An 18,946-nucleotide genomic window follows, 5' to 3' on the forward strand; every position below is an offset into this window, starting at 1 on the left:
CGTATTATTTTATTGTCCTCTTTCTTTTTTCCCTTTTTTCCCTCCCCTCTTCTTTCTCCCTTCGAACCACTTTTAATATTCACTCTCTCCTCTTTGTTAACACCTAAATTTAGCACCTAGAAACATAATAGGAAAACATTGCTGAATTTGAAAGGGACTAGGTTTCCTTCACAGGGTCGGCTTAACCGCCGCCTATGGGTCGGTCTGATCAGCGGTGTGGGGCTGGTCTGACTGAGGCATGTGGCTGATCAAATCGGCTAACTCTGCCTCCAAGTTGATTTTTTGCGTCTTGGGTTTACTTGCTTGGGCTGAGGTTTTTCGACTTCTAATTGGTCTCTACCCCGTGTAAGACATGGAGAAGACCCTACAGGAGGCAAACCAATTTCTTTATAAGAGCTATGGCAATAAAAGGTTATGGTCGGTTCAATCATGCACACAATCTACTTTTAACACAATTAGCCAATCGAATCTTCAATATCGCATCTACTTTTTGCCTAGTTCTAGTCTAGTTTTTGTCCATCTTCATCGGTTTGCGCTGAAAGTCGTCCGTCCTTGCCGCAAGAGTGCGAATCCTCTTTATAGGTTTGTCCCGAAATTCTGCAAGAGTGTTTATCCCTATTTCATCTAAATTGGCTCTGTTAGCCGGTTTTGACTTACAGAATCCGTCTTGTTTTTGTCTAGATCAAGGTGGTTGATGACTTTATATCACTGTAGAGCATTAGGTGTTTTCATCGTGGCGGCGCGACCAAAAACGTTGCCAACACTCACTTCTCTCTTCAAACTGATCATGAATCTAACCTGATAGGTCGATGAAGGAATAAACTTGCTATAGAATTTAAAATATATGAAAAATATTTTTTTCAAAATTTGAAAAAAATAGTTTGCTTTCCATAGTGACATGAAAATCCCCTCTAGTTCCAACCATATCCTCATTAATTTACGAGAAAATTCTTAGTTGGTCTTCTGGGTTTTATCAGTAAGAACACGTAGATTGAATGTATGATCTTGATCATCGAAATATCAGGTCTAACCCATGAACACATCTACTAGTTGAAAAAAAGTCACGGTATAGTGGTCAAAATAGTTGAAACCTAGTGAAAGAGACAAATTAAATGACACCATCTTGCAGTTAGTCCAGTCCACCTCTATGTTAATTCGATAAAACTGCAAAATCTCGGTGAGGACATTTGTTGCTGATATAGAGTTTGTTTGTACCTTATTGTACCGATCGAGCAATGCTCTGAAACCAATCAACATTAGTTATTGTAACTCTATCAGGGAAGCAGTGTATAAACATGTGTACCCTCATCTCTAATCATTCATGAATACACTGATTATAGTTTCAAGAAACTATTCAAAAGTGAAATAAATTAAAAGTGAATTTATTTTGGGACGAAGGATGTTCCGTCCGCAGACCTCCCCCTCCTTTACCTCCTCCTCCCCTCCTTGGTGGTGCCTCTCCTCCTCGTCACCTCCGAGCTCTCTCTTCCCACTGGATCCAACCGTCCGGAGGTCGGGGGCCGCTGGATCCGGCCTCCTTGAGTTCGGGGCTCATCGCATCCAGACGCCTTGGACCTCACCACCGTGGATCACCTTGTTTGCGCTCGAGAGCTGGTGCGGTCGCTAGAAGGAGATGATGGTGATGGCGGCGGCTCAAAGGAGACGAGCAGCAAGAGAATCGATGACGGCGGTGACAGATCCACTGTAACGATGAGTCTGATATATTGAACATGTAATGTTTGGTCATGGCGGAAGATCTTGATCTATTATGTGAATTGTTCTGATCTGCAATGCGATTAGCTTGTTCTTGTCTTCTTGATCTGTGATGTCTTTGTTGTTGATATGTGCATATGCTCTTGTGTTCTTATTGATTTGTAATATGGATGGGGAAATTGCATATGGGGCTGGGAATCAGGGGGTGCTCGAAGCATCGAGCTGACGCTTTGAGCCGGGTTACAGTTGATTCGAGTATCAATGCAATCATTTTTTTAAACGATTATAGGTACCAGGGGCGGAGGTAGAGTATCTCATGGGGTGCCCAGGAACCCGGTAAAAAAAGTTAGAGCTGTACCTCACCCATTTTCATTATGTGTGCACCCCCTTGGATACAAATTTAGACAAGGACTTGATGTAGAGTAAATTAAGCAAGTGGCATCCCTCTACATTTTGTTCTAGCTCCGCCCATGTACAGTACCTATAATCTCTAAAGATGCTATGTGGTAGTGTATCCATACTCAAACGAATTAAATCATGTACGGCTAACTCATAAGTATAATGTTTTAGTGGAGTAGCTTCCAAGCAGAATGTTACGTGTACTTTCGTAAACTATTTATGATTCCATCCGCGATAAGGACATATATACTATCAGAGAGGTTGCTAGTTCCAACCTAACAAGCTTGGTATGGAATTATAGTAGAATATTTGTACATAGCCAAAAGTGCTCTTCTGTGTAATTCACGTATTCTCCAGGTCCTAGACAACGACAAGCATCACATCCTCATTCTCCATCCCTCCCGACTATTCTTCTCTGGCTGTCTGACGGCACGACTACACATACACCCATCGAAGTCCATCCCAAGGACTTGATTCGCAGTTGATGTGGGTGAAATGGAAATTAACGAATTTGCTTTCTTGCAATTTTTGTGCGAATCTGTTGAATGCAATCTTGGGCTTGGCTAGCGATGTAAGAATTTGAAAGGAATTGGTGCTAAAAATCCGTCTGGTTTGTAGATTACTAGTTAGTGAAACCACATTATTTCTCGCTTCCACGGCATAGCCATCCGAATAGTAAGTTTGTTATGTTCGATCAAAGGAGTCGGATGTTGATTTCTGGCAAAAGAAGGGCGTGGCTTAGCTATGCAACGCACTCATTGTTGACCAAAAAAACCTTTTTTATAGGAAGAATAAATATTGTTTTGTACTCCCTCCGATTCATATTTCATATTATAAGTCACTTCGATTTTTTAAATCAAACTTCTTAAAAAATTTTCCAATTTTATAGAAAGATAATACCATTTATAGCACAAAATTAATTTTATTAAATCCTCTAATTTATATTGTAGGCCACTTTGATTTTTTAAGTTAAACTTTTTTAAAGTTTGATTAAGTTTGTAGAAAAAATTAGTAACATTTATAAGAACAAATTAATTTATTAAATCTAATATTGAATATATTTTGATGTTTTTGTTTTATGTGAAAAATATTTGTTGTTTTTTTTCTATAATCTTGATCAAAGCTGAAGAAGTTTAAATTAGAAAAGTCAAATACAACTTATGATATGAAACGAAATGAAAGTAGTGTCAAGTCAAGACTATTCGTATTCTTCGTCTTTCTTCTCGCATTCACTCTTCTGCTGTCCGAATCCATTCGTATTTCCTCTTATTACGTAAGTTTTTAATAACGAGACATGTATGCAACTGAAGCATCGAAGGACATTCTTCTTTCTTCCTTCCTTACTTCACCAACAGAGGTTCTCAAATAAATACATGAATGCAACATATATGCAGTCATCAAGAAATCTTTTGGCCCAAAAGGTGCAACTTGAAAACAAATCGCATGAAAAAATCCGTTACTTTAGATCTATATATCCATTACTTTGTTTGGACGAGAGCAGGGCGATATTAGCGAATGCCAATGAGCACGTACAGTTGCCTGCCAAACCGAAGTGTCTGAAAAATTAGGTGCAAAGTAGGAGATCAGCTACTTTTGGAAATCTTTTCTTGGCACGCTTGCCTAGCAGCAAAGAACAAAGTAGGAGATCAGCTATCCTGAGATGTAAGTGAGCTAAAATTGGTACAGCGTTAGAAGCTCACAGGACAAAAGTCTGGCTGATTAAGCGTAAACTAGACATAAATTACAAATTGCCTTATGTTAGCTCCACCAACCCATGGCATGTCTAGAATGACGCGAGATTAATTGTTGAATATCAGTGACTGCTCTGCTCCCAGATAAATTTTTTTAACACTTCTGGTTCAACCATCTGTCTGAGCTCCATTTCAACATCGAATTATCCACAAGTGCATATGAGCACGCCCTATAGTTGATTCCGCATCCCAGGAGCCATTCTTCGTCACAAATATATGAAGTGATCCCAAATTCGGCCATAATCTTCACCGTCTAATTCAATCACTCAGATCGTTCTCGCCTGCGCTAGGTTGCACTGGCCTCTGCACTGGCTCATCATCCTCAGATTCTGACCAGGCTCGTCTCTTCCGTTCTATGGCAGATTGAGGGTGTCCCTACAGCCAGGAAAAGACAAAATAAGGCAACTTTGCACCAGAGCATCTAAAATTTTTATTTCTAGTGAAGATAAATAGCAAAAGTAATACAAATGAACATAAGAGTGCGAAGGCTAGATCTAACAGGCAAACTAACTTTCAATGCAAAGCTTGGAAAGGAATTAAAACTCAGTGGCAACAATGATAAAGCAGACAAGCAAATAATTTGTAAATAGAAATGAAGGGATACAGGTTATTTATGAAAAAGAAAAAAAAAAACACTAACCATGTCATCTTCTTCAGCATCAGAATCTTCAAGACCTGCAGCAGCAAGAAGGTGACCTGGGGCTTTCTCTGAATCGCCACCATCGTTACTCCTCGCCGTGTTTGCATAATCATCTTCTGCTTCTGGTTCATCTCTATATTCGTCTTCTTCCTCTTCCCCATAGTGTGCCTTTGTCTTCTGATCCTTCCTTCTCCTACCACCCTTCTTCCTCCTCTTTTCACCTCCCCCCTCTTCATCTTCATGCTTAGACCTATCTTTTCTCTTGCCAGGAGTGTTACTTGAGGTTTTCCATTGCTCCTAATGAAAGATGGTCAATATCAGAATAATCTTCTAAGTTGTCATGCATAGACCAAATATATTTACAGTATTCCAATCTGAGAAACAATCCTGTAGTAAAATGCTTAGGTTGCAATCTCTTTTAGAGGTAAAGTTACTAATCAAACAACACCACAAAATCTGCCAGCTAATAACACTGTTTAGGGACTTGGCTCAAAGTGACTCAGAAAAAACTAAAGCCGTTTTATCATAGGTTTGCCTGAGGCCCATATAAAAGAGACGTTGACATTTTTCTAAACTACAAACTTAAGGTTGGCAACTGGCAAGTATCTGAAGGCTTATCTTCAGCTGACTTGTAAGTTTGTTAAACCTAATACCCATTCTATGTAGAATGTGCATCAATCTCTTGCCAGACTAGTACCTGATTTCCTGAAGATTATCAGGTTTCAAAAGAGCCTAACTGAGTTCGTTTGTGTTAGTTCCCAACTCACACCTCCCGTTTTTCGCACGCACGCTTTTCAAACTGCTAAACGGTGTGTTTTTTGCAAAAATTTTCTATACGAAAGTTGCTTAAAAAATCATATTGATCCATTTTCCAAAAAAGAATTAGCTAATACTTAATTAATCACACTCTAATGGATCGCTCCATTTTCTGCGCGGGAGAGATTTGCTCCCAACTACAAGTAACGAACACAGCCTAAAGGTTCCTTCAAACTCATTCGATAGAACATGGCAAGAAAGTAGCCAATTCTCACCAAAAATGGGGCAAACGAACAAACAGTTTTATCTTTTCAAACAGCATAGAGAAATCTGTCTTTCATGGGAAAAAATATTTTTTTTACATTTGAGATAGATATCTTTTATATACTTGTGCAATTTTTTTTAAAAAAAATATTATACACAATAACGAAACTACGAGAAGAGGCCAGGGTTGATGAGACCATATGTCATGGTAATCAGTGATAGATGAGGCTCTAAGTAAAGCAAAAATCCTGTTGATCCTTGGGAAACAAGAAAATATCTCTAAAATATGAATAACATATAAAATACCTTGACACGCTCAAAGTGTTGCTCCTGTTGCATTACTTGCTTTAGCTCGTCCTCTTGCTTCCTTCTTTCTAACTGTTAACACCATCCCATTAGGCATAAACTTGTAATCTTATCATCAGCATATTGACAATGAAGTAAATACAGCAAGACCTATACCTGGGCCTTCCTCTGTTCTTCAGCCTTGCGGCGAGCTTCATCAGCCAAAGCAATTTGTCGAGCAACTTCCATTTTTTGCTTATTCTGCTGCTCAGCCTGCTCAGCTGCATCACGATGAACCTTAGCAGCATCAAGCAAATGTTTGCAGTACTCAATATGAGTTTCTATTTTTCTCTCATCAAAACCATGGGAATGGTATGTAGATGCAACAGACAATAGACTGAATACTCTAATAGCATTCTGAAGCTCAGAGACCGTCGCACGAACCTGGAAATAGAGAAAAAAGATTAAACAGATAAGGTTTTCAAAGTAAATATATAAGATGATACATTTTTCAAATATCAATCAGAATGACAAGTACTCATTTCTTTCTATATTACAACTCTAATTCATAATCTCATCTCTAAACACAATCAATTCAGATATATAAGTAACTATGGCTGAAGATTCCCCAATTCATTTTACCTAAAATAACATAAAGGTCAATTTGATGAGTTTTTGCCAGTTTAGTTATTTATTTCAAAAATCAAATAAACAGAGACCAACTATAGGAAAGCAGCAGTACTGACTTCATCAACTGTTCGTTTTGTCTTCTGTAGAGTTGAAGCTGAGAATTTCTGCATCGAAACACCTACATTGAATCGCAATAAATAATTTGATGGAGCCAAATGAATAGCTCTCAGCAATGTTTTCCTGCAGTCTTGCCATTGTTCAGCTTCATAGTGTGTCCGGGCAAGATATAGAAGTATAGTTGCATCTGTGTTGTAGAAGAACTTCCGCAGGCAGTTTTGGTACTGCAAGAAAGAATCAGTAACTTTTATCAACTTCTTTCCTGTCTTAAATATTTATCTGCCCATGCATGTCTGTCTATGTGGAGAGAGTAGTACCATTTTCACAGCTTGCTGAAAAAAACCTTGAGCAAAATATATATGAGCCAAATTTATCCAAACATCAGGCATCTGGACAAATATACTTCCTGAAGCAGCTTCATGTACCTAATTCATTTCAAATTGCTAATGTAAATTTCTCATAATTCACAGTAATCATATAGAATGATGAATAGTAGTCTCCCCTGACCTGTGTAAATAACTCCTTGGCAATATCCCATTGGGCTTTCTCAGCATATAAGATCCCAATACCATTTGCAGCAAACATATTACCATGGTGCTGCTTTAGTACCTGCATCAGACATTGAGATCTCAAAAGTGAGCAAAACAAGCACTTAATGCGGCCACACTATCCCCACCAAATGCTTCTGCTACCAAACAAGATTTGGTTGTAAGCAATACTTGCTCATGTGTACAACAAATCAAACCAAAGTGCATCCAAACAATGAGTGCACATATTATCACATTGTGCCATATATTTTATTGAAGTACTACAATAGCTCCAAATCAAGCTATTCATTTCCTTGATTTTCTATAGACTACATAATTGCATTTCAAATGGAAGTGACTTTTATGATTTCCCAAATTCAATGAGATACCACCTTACCCTCTAGTTTTTAATATCATATATTTAAAAGAATATATTTATAAGGGTAGTATTACGGAAGTACTTTTATGACAAATTCACTCACCATTTTCTTGAATCCCAGAAACATATTGTAGATGATGTCTTTGGACATCATCATAAATTGACTACACCAATTCTATTATTTCATTGTTTTCAATTGGGGAGAGTAGTTGCAACTTCTAGGAAACCATGGTTTCAGGAGTCGATGATTTAGCATAGCAAGAAAATAGAAGTTAAACTAAACATTAGACTTTACCCAAAAAGGAAAAAAGAAAAGCTAAAACTGAACTTTTTGCTAAATTCCTAAAAAGCTACTAATAGTTAAATTTGCTCCTTTGACCAAGTAAACAAATTAATCAAACCGTTAAAGGCAAGATTAATCTGAGCAGGTGATCGGGTATATTTAATCAGCCAACCTACACAAAATATAATCCTGATCCTCTGAAATTGGTGTTGAGCATAAAGCAACATACATTTGAATACAGTTCCTTGGCTTTCTCCCTATGAGTGGCCTCAAATTTTGGGGCCTTTTTCTCAGGGCGATTAGCAGCAAAGTAATTCCAGTTCCCCTGTAACAACATGGAAAAATCGTTTTTAAAATAGAGAAAAAACAATTGATTAGTTACATAAAATGATTGCATCAAACCAGCAGATGTAAACCTATTGTGGGAAAACATCAAACTAAGATTATGCTAGCATGCCCTAACTCAATGGTAAATTTGGTGATATGCTAGTGATTCAAAATATATAAAGCTCAATGCATCATCTCCTGCCAGCTGGTAGCACTTGTCCAGACATTACACGCCAAACAAAGTTATCAGTAATTACAGGCAACTAATTCATAACGAGGAGTTTACTTCTTCACTTTAACCATAACAATTCTTATCCATATCTTCCTGTGTAATTTAAGTCCCCATTTGGGCTTTAGTTTTCAAAAGAAAAATAAGAACAAAGTCTATAACAAGTTTGTTCCCAATTTGGTACACAAACCATCTGCCTTTTTCGAACAAAAGGTTGTTAATCAAACCAGTAAAGTGATAAGTAGATAAATGTACTAGAGTTAAGTAAGCTCACATACCAATTGAAGCATAGAGTATGTGTCTTTTCCCTCAGAAGCATCTTTAGCTTCACGGAAATGCTCCTTTGCAGTAAGCCAGGTTTCATCACCTTGGAGTTCAAGACTTCCAAGCATAGAAAGTGCATTTGGATACTTATCATCTATCTTTAGAGCATCACCTATCTACAACAAATATATTATAGTTATTCTTAATAATAAGAAGAAGAAAAATGCAGAAGCATTCATACTCACCAGCTCAATGCTCAGTTGGAGATTGTTTTTTTCTTTTGCAATAGCTGCTAACCTAAGATAAGTATCAATGTAGTCTGGATACTGTCATGTAAAAATAAAAGGAGTTAAAATTAGAATGTACAGCACACAGTACCCTAAAAAAATAGTTTCAAAAGGGGTCCTGTTGTTTTCACATTTTCAGGGAGAATGTACAACAAATACCTATGTACCAAATATATTCTCTGGAACAATTATTTGGTACATATATTTGGAAATAATGGGCAAATGGTTATGAAGGAAGTATATATCTTTTCAAGCATAATAGTATCCATAATAGCTTGTGACATGAGCTATGACAATTGACATATAAACATACATGCAAACAAGATGCAATATAAAATAATTGTGGTCATTTCACAAGCCTTGGCATTAAACATATCTTAAATTTTTCTGTAATAATCAAGACAAATCAAATTACTGAGGAATATAAATCATTCTTAACTGTCATAATTGATGAACATGGAAATTATATCTTATATCATGAGTTTTCAAACCCTGTGATTGATGCAATATCATCTATAAGCATGGAAAACACATCAACTAATTTAACAAGGGAAGACTATAAAGCAGAGACCACCACTGCATATATCAGTGATGCTACACAAACAAAATAAAATGCAAAGGTATGGAACTCCATGCAAACATCACAACGTAACAAATAAAAACATTTGGAGGCTGCGACGCCAATAAACATCAGGAATAGGATGTGTGAGCAAAGGTCAGAATTTAAATATGTTCACATTCTTTTCAGTGCATGCTCCCCTGCTTGGGTAAACTTAATATCGTAACATGACTATATGAAAGAACAGACTCTGTTGAGCTGCATGATGGCACACATGTGGTGGGAATGGCAGTACCTTGAAAATAATGAGGCGGTAAAAGAGACTGGCTTTCACAGTATCATGGAGCTCTTCAAACAATCTTGCATAGTTAAACAATGTAGTGACCTTATCCCAAGGTAATTCAAGAGGTGTTCCCTCTTCTTCAAGTTGTTGAAAAAAACTCTGGTCCCTATACTGAATACTCCAGTTAACCACGGAGCTACCTACACTGCCATCTATAATTGAAACCCAAAAGCCATCTCCAAGTGCTTCCTTAAAACTTTGTTCAGCCATCTGAAAAAGCAAACAATAAAAATACCATCAGTTATAAATGACTGTAAAGTATTTTATATGGAGTGTGCAGTAACAAACCTCAAGCTCTCCCTTCTCAAAATGAAGTAGTCCAATTCCATTGAGCAATTCAATGGGTATTTTCTCTCCTGCCTTCTTTAGGAGATTCCGAGCCTGTGAACTGCTAGGTAAGATTTCATATTTTCAAACTGAAGCAAGACCCACGTTAATTGGATCAAAAAACAAAGCAGTACACATTTGTATCAACAACAAATTAAATAAACAAAATTTATATGCTAAACTCTATGACTGAAACATACATCCAAGGTAGAATCTGATACAGGCTAACAGAATAAACTTCTAGCGAAGTGAATAGCCTTACTGTTTTTAAGTATTCCATAGCAGTAGCCCAATCAGATTGTACCAATAATTCACCTAGCTCCATAAATGCCTGAAAAATGGATGAACAAGATTATATACATAATATTGAACATAATGGGCTACAAAATCAGATATGTGCCCAGAAAATAGATTGTAAGTTTGTTTTTTTTTCACAATGCAAGAAGCGTCAAACACAAACACGAAGTAACTAAATAATATGTCCTACTCTAAATAAGTGGATGATCAGAGGTTTGAAACAAAACTACCAGCCTGCCAGCACATCGCAATGGGTGCCAAATAAATATATTGTAAGATCTACAGTAAAAGGTGAATCAAAATAATTGTCCTTACATAACTACATGACAGAAAAAATATAATACACACATATGCAAAGAATGCACTTTTTACTAATTATATCTAGTCACAACTCACACACGTCTACATATATCTAGTCACAACTCACAGAAGACCTTGATGAGGGGATGGGTGTAGTGCACACCATAACCCCAAATTCCTCTTTTTAAGAAGGGAAATAAATGGAAACCTTTTTTCGGGAATATGTAAAAAAGGCTTGCATATCATTGAATTAAGAAAGGAAACTTGAAGGTTACAAGTTTCATCTAGATTGTATGACCATGACCAGGAATAGAAGTTCAAGAGAGCAAAAAGAAATTCGAACTTTCAGCCAACTTAGTTAATCTTTTTAGTCATATCTAAAACCCATTAGAAATAAATGCCCATGCTTTTCTACGATAAACAGACAAGTGAATTGAAATAATACAACATTTCACAATATTGATGTAACATTCGGAACATTTGCTCTTATAAATACATTTAGCATATTAAAAATGTAAACCAGAATAACTGTACATAAATTAATAGGTAGGGTAAGTAGATTGAGAATAAAATTCAATTTCAATTCTAGGTTATACAGAGCACCACAGATATACAATGAACTAATTATGGAGTATTAGTTAAGGGCGGTATTTTTCAATAATAAATACTCTAGGATCATCACCATGCTTAAAAGCTAAGACATGCTTCCCAGATTTAAAATAAAAAATGGCCATGTGCTCTGCCGTTCACCTAAGAAGATAGGCACCAGGTGTTGAGCCCAGGAAGGTGCTCAAAAAGTACACTCAGACAACCTAGCAGCACTCAGTTCCTATGGTTTACATATTAACATCCACATTTTTTAATCAAAAAAGTCTGAAGATTGAAAACTGGGTACGGGTTCAGTGGTGTTCCTCTCACATGGACAGGGCCTTATTCTTTATATGTACAGAAGAAGCATGATAAGATTATATTGAAAGAATGTTTCTTATAATGAGTGAGCAAGAGAGAGAGAGATCACCTGATGATCTTTTGGATCAATCCGGGTAACCTTCTTGAAGGTTTCTATAGCTTTGTCATTCTCACCTGACTTTGCATATATGTGCCCAATAGCCTTGACAGAGCAACATTAATTAATTCATACAGATAGCCCCTTCTCAAACAAATGAAATTGAATGGAAGCCTCATCTCACCTTTAAACTTTCACAATTTTCTGGGTGCACCTCCAACACTTTCTCAAAGCTAGCTAATGAACTTTTGTAGTCTGCAAATTTTAATTGTATCTGACCAAGTCCTGGTTCAAAACTTCAAATCATTATTTTGTAACAAACAACATAAGAAATGCCGAAAATTATTCTCAATTGACCTAAAAAAATATCTACTAGAACTGCTAGCACACGTTTGACAAACCTCAATCAGAAGAAAGAAGACAAAAAAGAACATAAAGTGATTCAATAGATAGCATGATTTTATTTACAATTGTCAAACAAAAGGTAATCAATCAAGGAAAAGATAAGAAAACATCAACACTCCACATGAAAGTGCAAAATAGACATTAAGAGTTTGAAGTCTTCGTTGGACAAAATCTGAAAAGGCTATTAGTGCTATGATGATGACTGCAAAAAGGAATATTGATATTGGGTAGCATGCACCAGCCAATTCAGCCAGAAGTTTATGTTGATAAGGTAGCAACTCATTTTATACTCCATCGCTCCCCCTACCTATGAGCTCCCTTGCAAGTGGAATAGAAGTGGGATGCCATTTTATATTTAAATTGTCACTAGGTAGGTGCCAATCAGTTCAACCCATTAAGTTGATACAGAAAGATCGGGAATCACTTACAGTTCAACAACAGCTTCGCGCATATAGAAATGGTAAAAGAAGTATAATAACTTTTAAGTTAGTGTAGTGCATGCGCATTGTGACTGGATCATAAATAAAAGTACCATAGGTTATAAAGTTAGAAGTGCAAAATAGACAAATTGACAATCGAGATTCACCTATCCGAGACAAAAATAAAATAAAATCTACATTTCTCAATTGAAACAAGTCATACAATGCCTCATGGGAGTTTCAAGGTCAAAATGACACAAGCAACTGTCATATCGTTCAGCTTCCACATACAGCTCAGAAAACCATAGTCCAACATTATACTAATGAACTAACCATTAGACAGTCAGCAAAAGGAAAAGAAATATATCATGGTATCCTGAAGAAAATACCAGTTCAATCAATATAATTAACAGACCCAAAACAGAAACTGCTAAACATGATCCAATGCACCCAAAGCATCACACAGGTCACAATCACAACTCACATGCTGATCAAGTAAAGGCTAAAATAAAGACAACTTGTTGGTTTTGAGTGTTTTAGAGTTGGTGGTGTATGTTTGTTGAGATACACTGCAGCACATGACCAATTGGCTTGTGATGTCATAACAGTCCCTAAAATGAGAATATACTTACCAAAGAATGGCAACACAAAGTCCTGTGGCTTACTGATTTCATTGACAGATGCCATATAATACCTTCCAGCAGTCTCAATATCACCCTGAATTTGGTAAAAGTTTGATTGAGGGTTATAAACAAGAGTAGCAACCAAAAAAATCCAAGGTTTCAACAGAGAGAACAAGTAAAAGAATAACCAAATAGTCCCGTGGGTGTATGAACAGAGTATATCACCTTACTGTGGTACGATCTGGCTAAGTTATAGAAAGCATGTGATTTCAGCAGTCCATGATTACTTGAAGAGAGAGCAGTCTCCGTCAGTTGTTCAACCACAAAATGCTGGCCAGTAAAGAAATAATGGTTTGCTAGGTGGTTGAGTGCCAATGTGCAATAAGGATAAATTTCAAAAGCTCTTCTCATTTTCTCCATTCCTCTGCGAATTCCACCAGCTATACACAAGTTGCGAGACTTCAGGGAAAATTTGTGAAAAAAGGATTCTTGTTAGTACTTAGGACAGAGCATTTACCTTCATTTGTTTGCAAGTCCATGATTGCCAGTGCTACTAAAGCATCAATATTTTCAGGGTCCAACTGTGAAAGGTTAGTTTAGTTTAATCAATTAACCGAGGTAAATCTTCTATACAGCTATAAAAGTGACAGAAATAGGGCTTGCCTGCAGAACGCGTTGAAAAGCTTGTCGAGCTTTATCTGACTGACCAAGTTTGTATCGGCAAAATGCTATACCAAGCCTTACAGCAGCAGGACAGCTGGTATAGGCCCGCAGGGCTCTCTACGAAGTTTATAAAAGTTAAAATATTATCACAGCAAATAATATGGCATTGTCAAAAGGAACTCAAGTGCTGAGTTATCACCAACCTTATAGAGATCCAGTGAGTTCCTATAATAGTCCAGAGCTTTCTTGTGTTGCTGCTCTGAGTCACCCATCAGGAAATAAACAGAGGCCTGCACAGATAGGATTTATAACTTGAAGGTTACAATAATTGGAAGAAAGATGCTGGAGTTTACAATGACTACCACATTGTACTTTTTAGTGCCTTCAATAGGTTGTTACGATCTTTATCTGCTGCATGCTAAAGAGCCAAAATACAGGGAGCAGTACAAAGATAAACTAATGCAGGAGATCTAGTAAGCATATGAAGAAATGGTGTGAAGCCATCTAATCCAGGTTGTCATATTTACCTACAGTAGTACAGTGTAGAATGATAGCACTTGCTTTACCCCCACCACTTCTCTTCGACAATCTTTTTTTTAATGTACTTACACACATTCTCTTATTTTGTTATTTTGTGTGTATCCAAATGGCCAGTTTAGCTAATATTGATTATCTGTACAACTTTTTAGATATTTGATGACAATATATTTTGCATTGAACATATTAAGAACTTATAGTTTATTTGTTTGAGATCCACCGCAATGCACAGACACTATGATAGGATAATACTTCTGTTGGCTGCTGTCATAGGTTTATCCGTTCAGTGTTCATATCAAGCTCAAAATTCAAAACTTGAATAAATATTATAGAGTAAACCATTACAAGAAGCAATCTGTGGCCATTCAGAATTTATACATACTTAATGACAATCACTTCAAGTAGTTACTGGACACATACCAAGAGGACGCGTACTGCAGTTCCAATCACATGAAATGCATTGTGGTACACTTGCGACTCAGATCAATAGGGAATGACATCTTATTGGCACAAATTAACCAAATCAGCAACCCCATGGACAGCAAAGGAGAGGAGTGGAAAGGGGAAACCAACCAGAGTAACCACCAGTGCTTCTTATCGTCAACATCACCTCTGCCACCATTACAATGGCCACTTGTTTACTGAAGATGCTGCTAGATGCATCTTTGTCGGTCCAGGAGAAGAAAGATCTCTACTGAGAAGGCGGCAAAGAGCAACAAGAAGGGAAAGGGCGAGAAGACAAGGATGAGGGAGCATGGCTGGCAACGCTAGGGTTGACGGAAAAGTCAAACCAGCTGTTTTGCGCCAATGATTGAGATAGAGAAGGTACAGCGAGGAAACAATCCGGTGTGCCTGGAGGACTGGGCCCATTACATTATCTTCCTTAATAATCCTAATATCAGTTTTTTCACAATTTTTTTCACCATTTGGTCCTTTAAAACTCCCAATCCTTTTGAATGTATTTGAATTAAGTAAATATTGTTATTTGACTTTAATGATAAGGGTGAATTGGTTGACTGATTCTCATCCCTACCAAAGAATTGGTAAGTTTTGGCACTACTAAAATTTTGTAGAGTAAAGCTGCCTTGCCTTACGTTTGGTTTGCTAACTAGTTGTCAAATTTTGTAGGTCATGATTTTGTAGGGTAGATGAGGGCACTACCTTGAGCGTGGGCACTGCCAAACAGGCTTCAATCCAAACAGTTCATAAATACTGTCCATCTTGCCAAAAAAATTGGTAGGACACGTTTTGGTTATTTGGTATCAACCCCCATAAATACCCAATCCAATCTCTGATTCATGAACTGATTTTTTTTATTTGTGAATCACATAGGCGTACCCAGTGAATCTTTTTTTGGGGGGTTAAATGGCGAATTGCGAACCTCAAACCCCACATACCATGATTCCACCCGACATACCACAATTTTGTTATTATATTTTTGAAATCCTCAAGAAAATTACCTGACCAAGTAAAGCTGGAAAATTGCTTCCATCTTCATCCAATACAATCTTGAATGAATCAGATGCCATTTGCAAATCGTGCTTGACCACACAGAGTTGACCTGAAGAACAACATCAATAAATCAGCATACTTAAAACCATACTTGTTAGGAAAAAATCATGAAGTGTTATGCTGGTAATCATTCAAATGAATTAATATGGTGAAGAAATGGCATTAACTGCAGAACTCGTATGAGTGCGCTAAGCTCAAATCATGAAACTTAAGTTGTGAAAACAAATAGTGTAGTAAGAAATTAAACCCAAAATCAAGAACGCCACTGGAACACATGATCAAAATAATAATATGTGCTCGATCTGATTAAGAATGAATCGTGGCCACAAGTTTTTGCTTAATAGTTGCAACTATAAAAGGATAGTTTTTCCTCTTCCCCATGTGTTTGCAATGCAACAAGATAGTTTTCCATGACATGCACAATCGAAATTCCTACTGTAAGATGTTAGCATTCACCTAACAGAGATTATAAATAATGTGACCTTCAAAATAAGACATGATTGTTGAAAACAGCTATAAAGCAGTCTGAGGAACCAAACTTTACATCTTACACCACACCTTCATCATACCATGTATATAAATCAACGGAGGTAAATATGAACTAAATATATATATATGTATGGTTGTCACTATGCAAAACTACATCAAACTCACATCAACTCTTAGGCTTCCTCCATTGGCTCCTTGCTTTGTCTAAAAGGAGCAACATATTTCTCTAAACACTATATTAGACTCTGTGGGACTAATCCAACACTAATAGGTCTCGAAGAGCCAAGATATTCACAAACAAAGATGATTTCCACAAACATGTTGTGTGACATCAACAAACACATGGAAAATAATATGTTTTTAAATAGATTAGACACACATGAAAACGTTCTTTATGAATATTAGAAAATGATTATCACAGTCCCATACTTGTTGCTGCATCTCTTTGAACCAAATTGAGCTTTGTTGGAAGAACATTTTTTTACTGAAATCGTTGGAAGAACATTTTGAAATAAATACAATCAACTAAGTACAGTATTATCAAATTTAATAGATTAAATTTAAATGCAAAAATGACAAAAACATAAAACTTCCACGGGATTAACCACACAATCCCAAGATCAAATGAATATGCAGAAAATCATAATAGAACCACAGCAGTGGTAAAAGAAGCTGTGCATAACATTCACTAAGCCATAAAAGACAATAGATGAAGATATTTGAAACTCTCTAAATAATAGAACCTCTTCCGATCCATGTTGAAGGTTCAGTTTCATCTATCCTTGATGCCCTATTGTAGCATTGAGTTGCTTCTTTGAAATGGACTTCCTTCTGTTGTGCTCTCTCAACCTTCCCCAGGAAAGTATGGAAAGCGCCCAAAGCATTAAGGATAGCTATTCTCTCATATTTCACATCAGCATAATATTCATCAATTTCTGCAAGGGAGAAGAGACTATTCAACAAGAACAGGCGTTCAAGTAACAATGAGAATCTAAATTAGTGTAAGAAATAAAAGATGGTGTGGTTGACCAGTAGCCCTACAGTTAGAGAAATAGAAACTAAAAACAAACCTGGCCCTGATCCTTCCTCTAGAATCTGTCGGAACTGTTCTATCTTTCCTTGCTTGAAGTATTCTCTCTGTGTCAACACAAGATTCACAAGTGAACAAAACAATACAATTGATTGTTTCCTCCAAATTTACAACAGTTAAATCAACCACTCGGAAAGGCTCAATTTGTCAAGACTCAGGAGAGCAATTGAAAGAGAGGGTCCCCACAAGTACAGGTTTCATCAGAAGGCTAGTCCTGGATTAAGTGCGCAAGCACTCAACTTGTGGGAGATGAACATCACTAATTTCTGGCACCTCACCAGCATGGTCGTTCACTTTGAACAACCAGAGAAGAACAAAGCTAATCAAGTACAACATCACGTAGTTGAGCGAATAAACTGAAAATATGAACCAACATTGACAAATCTATCAAAATGCCAACACTGGAACAGGAATAGATGCGCATCTGCAGGCAAGATTAAGCGAGAGACCGTGGCCCTAGAAACCCCAAGGGAAGATTTTCAAGGAAGCGATAGCCGAGGCCCGAGGGTAGTGGACCTCGCACCATGACGCGCCGAATCACTCCTAATAATCACGCCTCCGACGAGCTATAACTCCGAGCGATTAATTGCAGGGAATGTTGATGGTTTTCGTCGCGAGGACTAGGAACTAGGAAGGGAGGGAGTGAGGGAGAGCGTACCGCGATGATGAGCCAGAGGTGGAGCGGGGCCTGCTCGGCCTTGAGGATGTCGAGGATGTCGGAGGCGTCGGCGGGGAGCTGGTCCAGCGCCACCCGCACCTCCTCCTCCGTCCCCTGCACCGGGATGTATACGCTAGCCATCTTCCCCGCAGCCTTACGAACCCCTGCCGCCGCCGCCGCCACAGGGGGGAGAAGCCCTACTCTGCGGCGGCTGGGCGCGCAGTAGTAGCACGGGGGACGGGGGTAAGACGGTGGAGGAGCGCCGCCACGGGTCCGATCTGTGCGGGGGCTTGGGGCGAAACGGGGCTCGTGGCGATGAGGGTACGAGGCGGGGGCGGAAGTGGCGGCGCTCGGCGACGGCGACGGCGCGAGGGGGAGGGGGAGGCGGAGGCGGAGGAGGCGCTCGGAGACGGCGACGCGACGGCGGCGGAGGAGGAGGCGACGCGGGTTTAGGTGGGGATTTATTTTTGAAGAAAATTTAAGTAAATTTCACTTTGTTCAATAACCAAAGTGGTATATTGGACTAGTGCTAGGTCTCTCATTTCACTTCTAGTTGGAGAAAGTTTCTAGGAGGGATTGGGAGTTTAGAGGAATGATGCTATTAAGTGTTTTGTTTGGTTGGAAGACATGGGAATTTTGGTGGGATGGGATGGGCAATTGAGGAAGGAACTCCCTCCTTTTTAATTCTTGCGTAGGGGCAGGTAACTGGGAGGGAATTCCTCCTTTACTTTATCTAAGCAAATCTTAGCCATCCGTTTTTATTAATGACCTAACATCCAACTAAACTCCCTATCAATTTCCATCATCTCTATCAAACAAGATATTGGCGGTCTGTTTGGTTGGAGGGAGTTGGTGATGGGGAATGGG

General features: G+C 38.1%; 1 protein-coding gene across 1 annotated transcript; it reads right to left on the reverse strand.

Moving 5' to 3' along the window:
• Positions 1–3,556: 3,556 nt before the first annotated feature.
• LOC4343217 (protein CTR9 homolog) lies at positions 3,557–18,570 on the reverse strand. Its single transcript, XM_015791881.3, has 24 exons — positions 18,080–18,570; positions 17,402–17,468; positions 17,075–17,266; positions 15,791–15,891; positions 13,997–14,083; positions 13,794–13,910; positions 13,648–13,711; positions 13,356–13,570; positions 13,140–13,224; positions 11,868–11,968; positions 11,696–11,788; positions 10,343–10,411; positions 10,042–10,134; positions 9,706–9,963; positions 8,810–8,890; positions 8,579–8,740; positions 7,974–8,069; positions 7,063–7,164; positions 6,873–6,980; positions 6,555–6,779; positions 5,986–6,252; positions 5,830–5,901; positions 4,504–4,800; positions 3,557–4,238 (listed from the first exon to the last, which is right to left on the reverse strand). Exons 1-24 carry the CDS (start codon positions 18,218–18,220, stop codon positions 4,122–4,124), a joined length of 3,210 nt encoding a protein of 1,069 aa, XP_015647367.1. The 5' UTR covers positions 18,221–18,570; the 3' UTR covers positions 3,557–4,121.
• Positions 18,571–18,946: the final 376 nt, after the last annotated feature.

This window comes from Oryza sativa, chromosome 7 (assembly GCF_034140825.1).
Source record: "Oryza sativa Japonica Group chromosome 7, ASM3414082v1".
In the NCBI taxonomy this organism is placed as follows: Eukaryota; Viridiplantae; Streptophyta; class Magnoliopsida; order Poales; family Poaceae; genus Oryza; species Oryza sativa.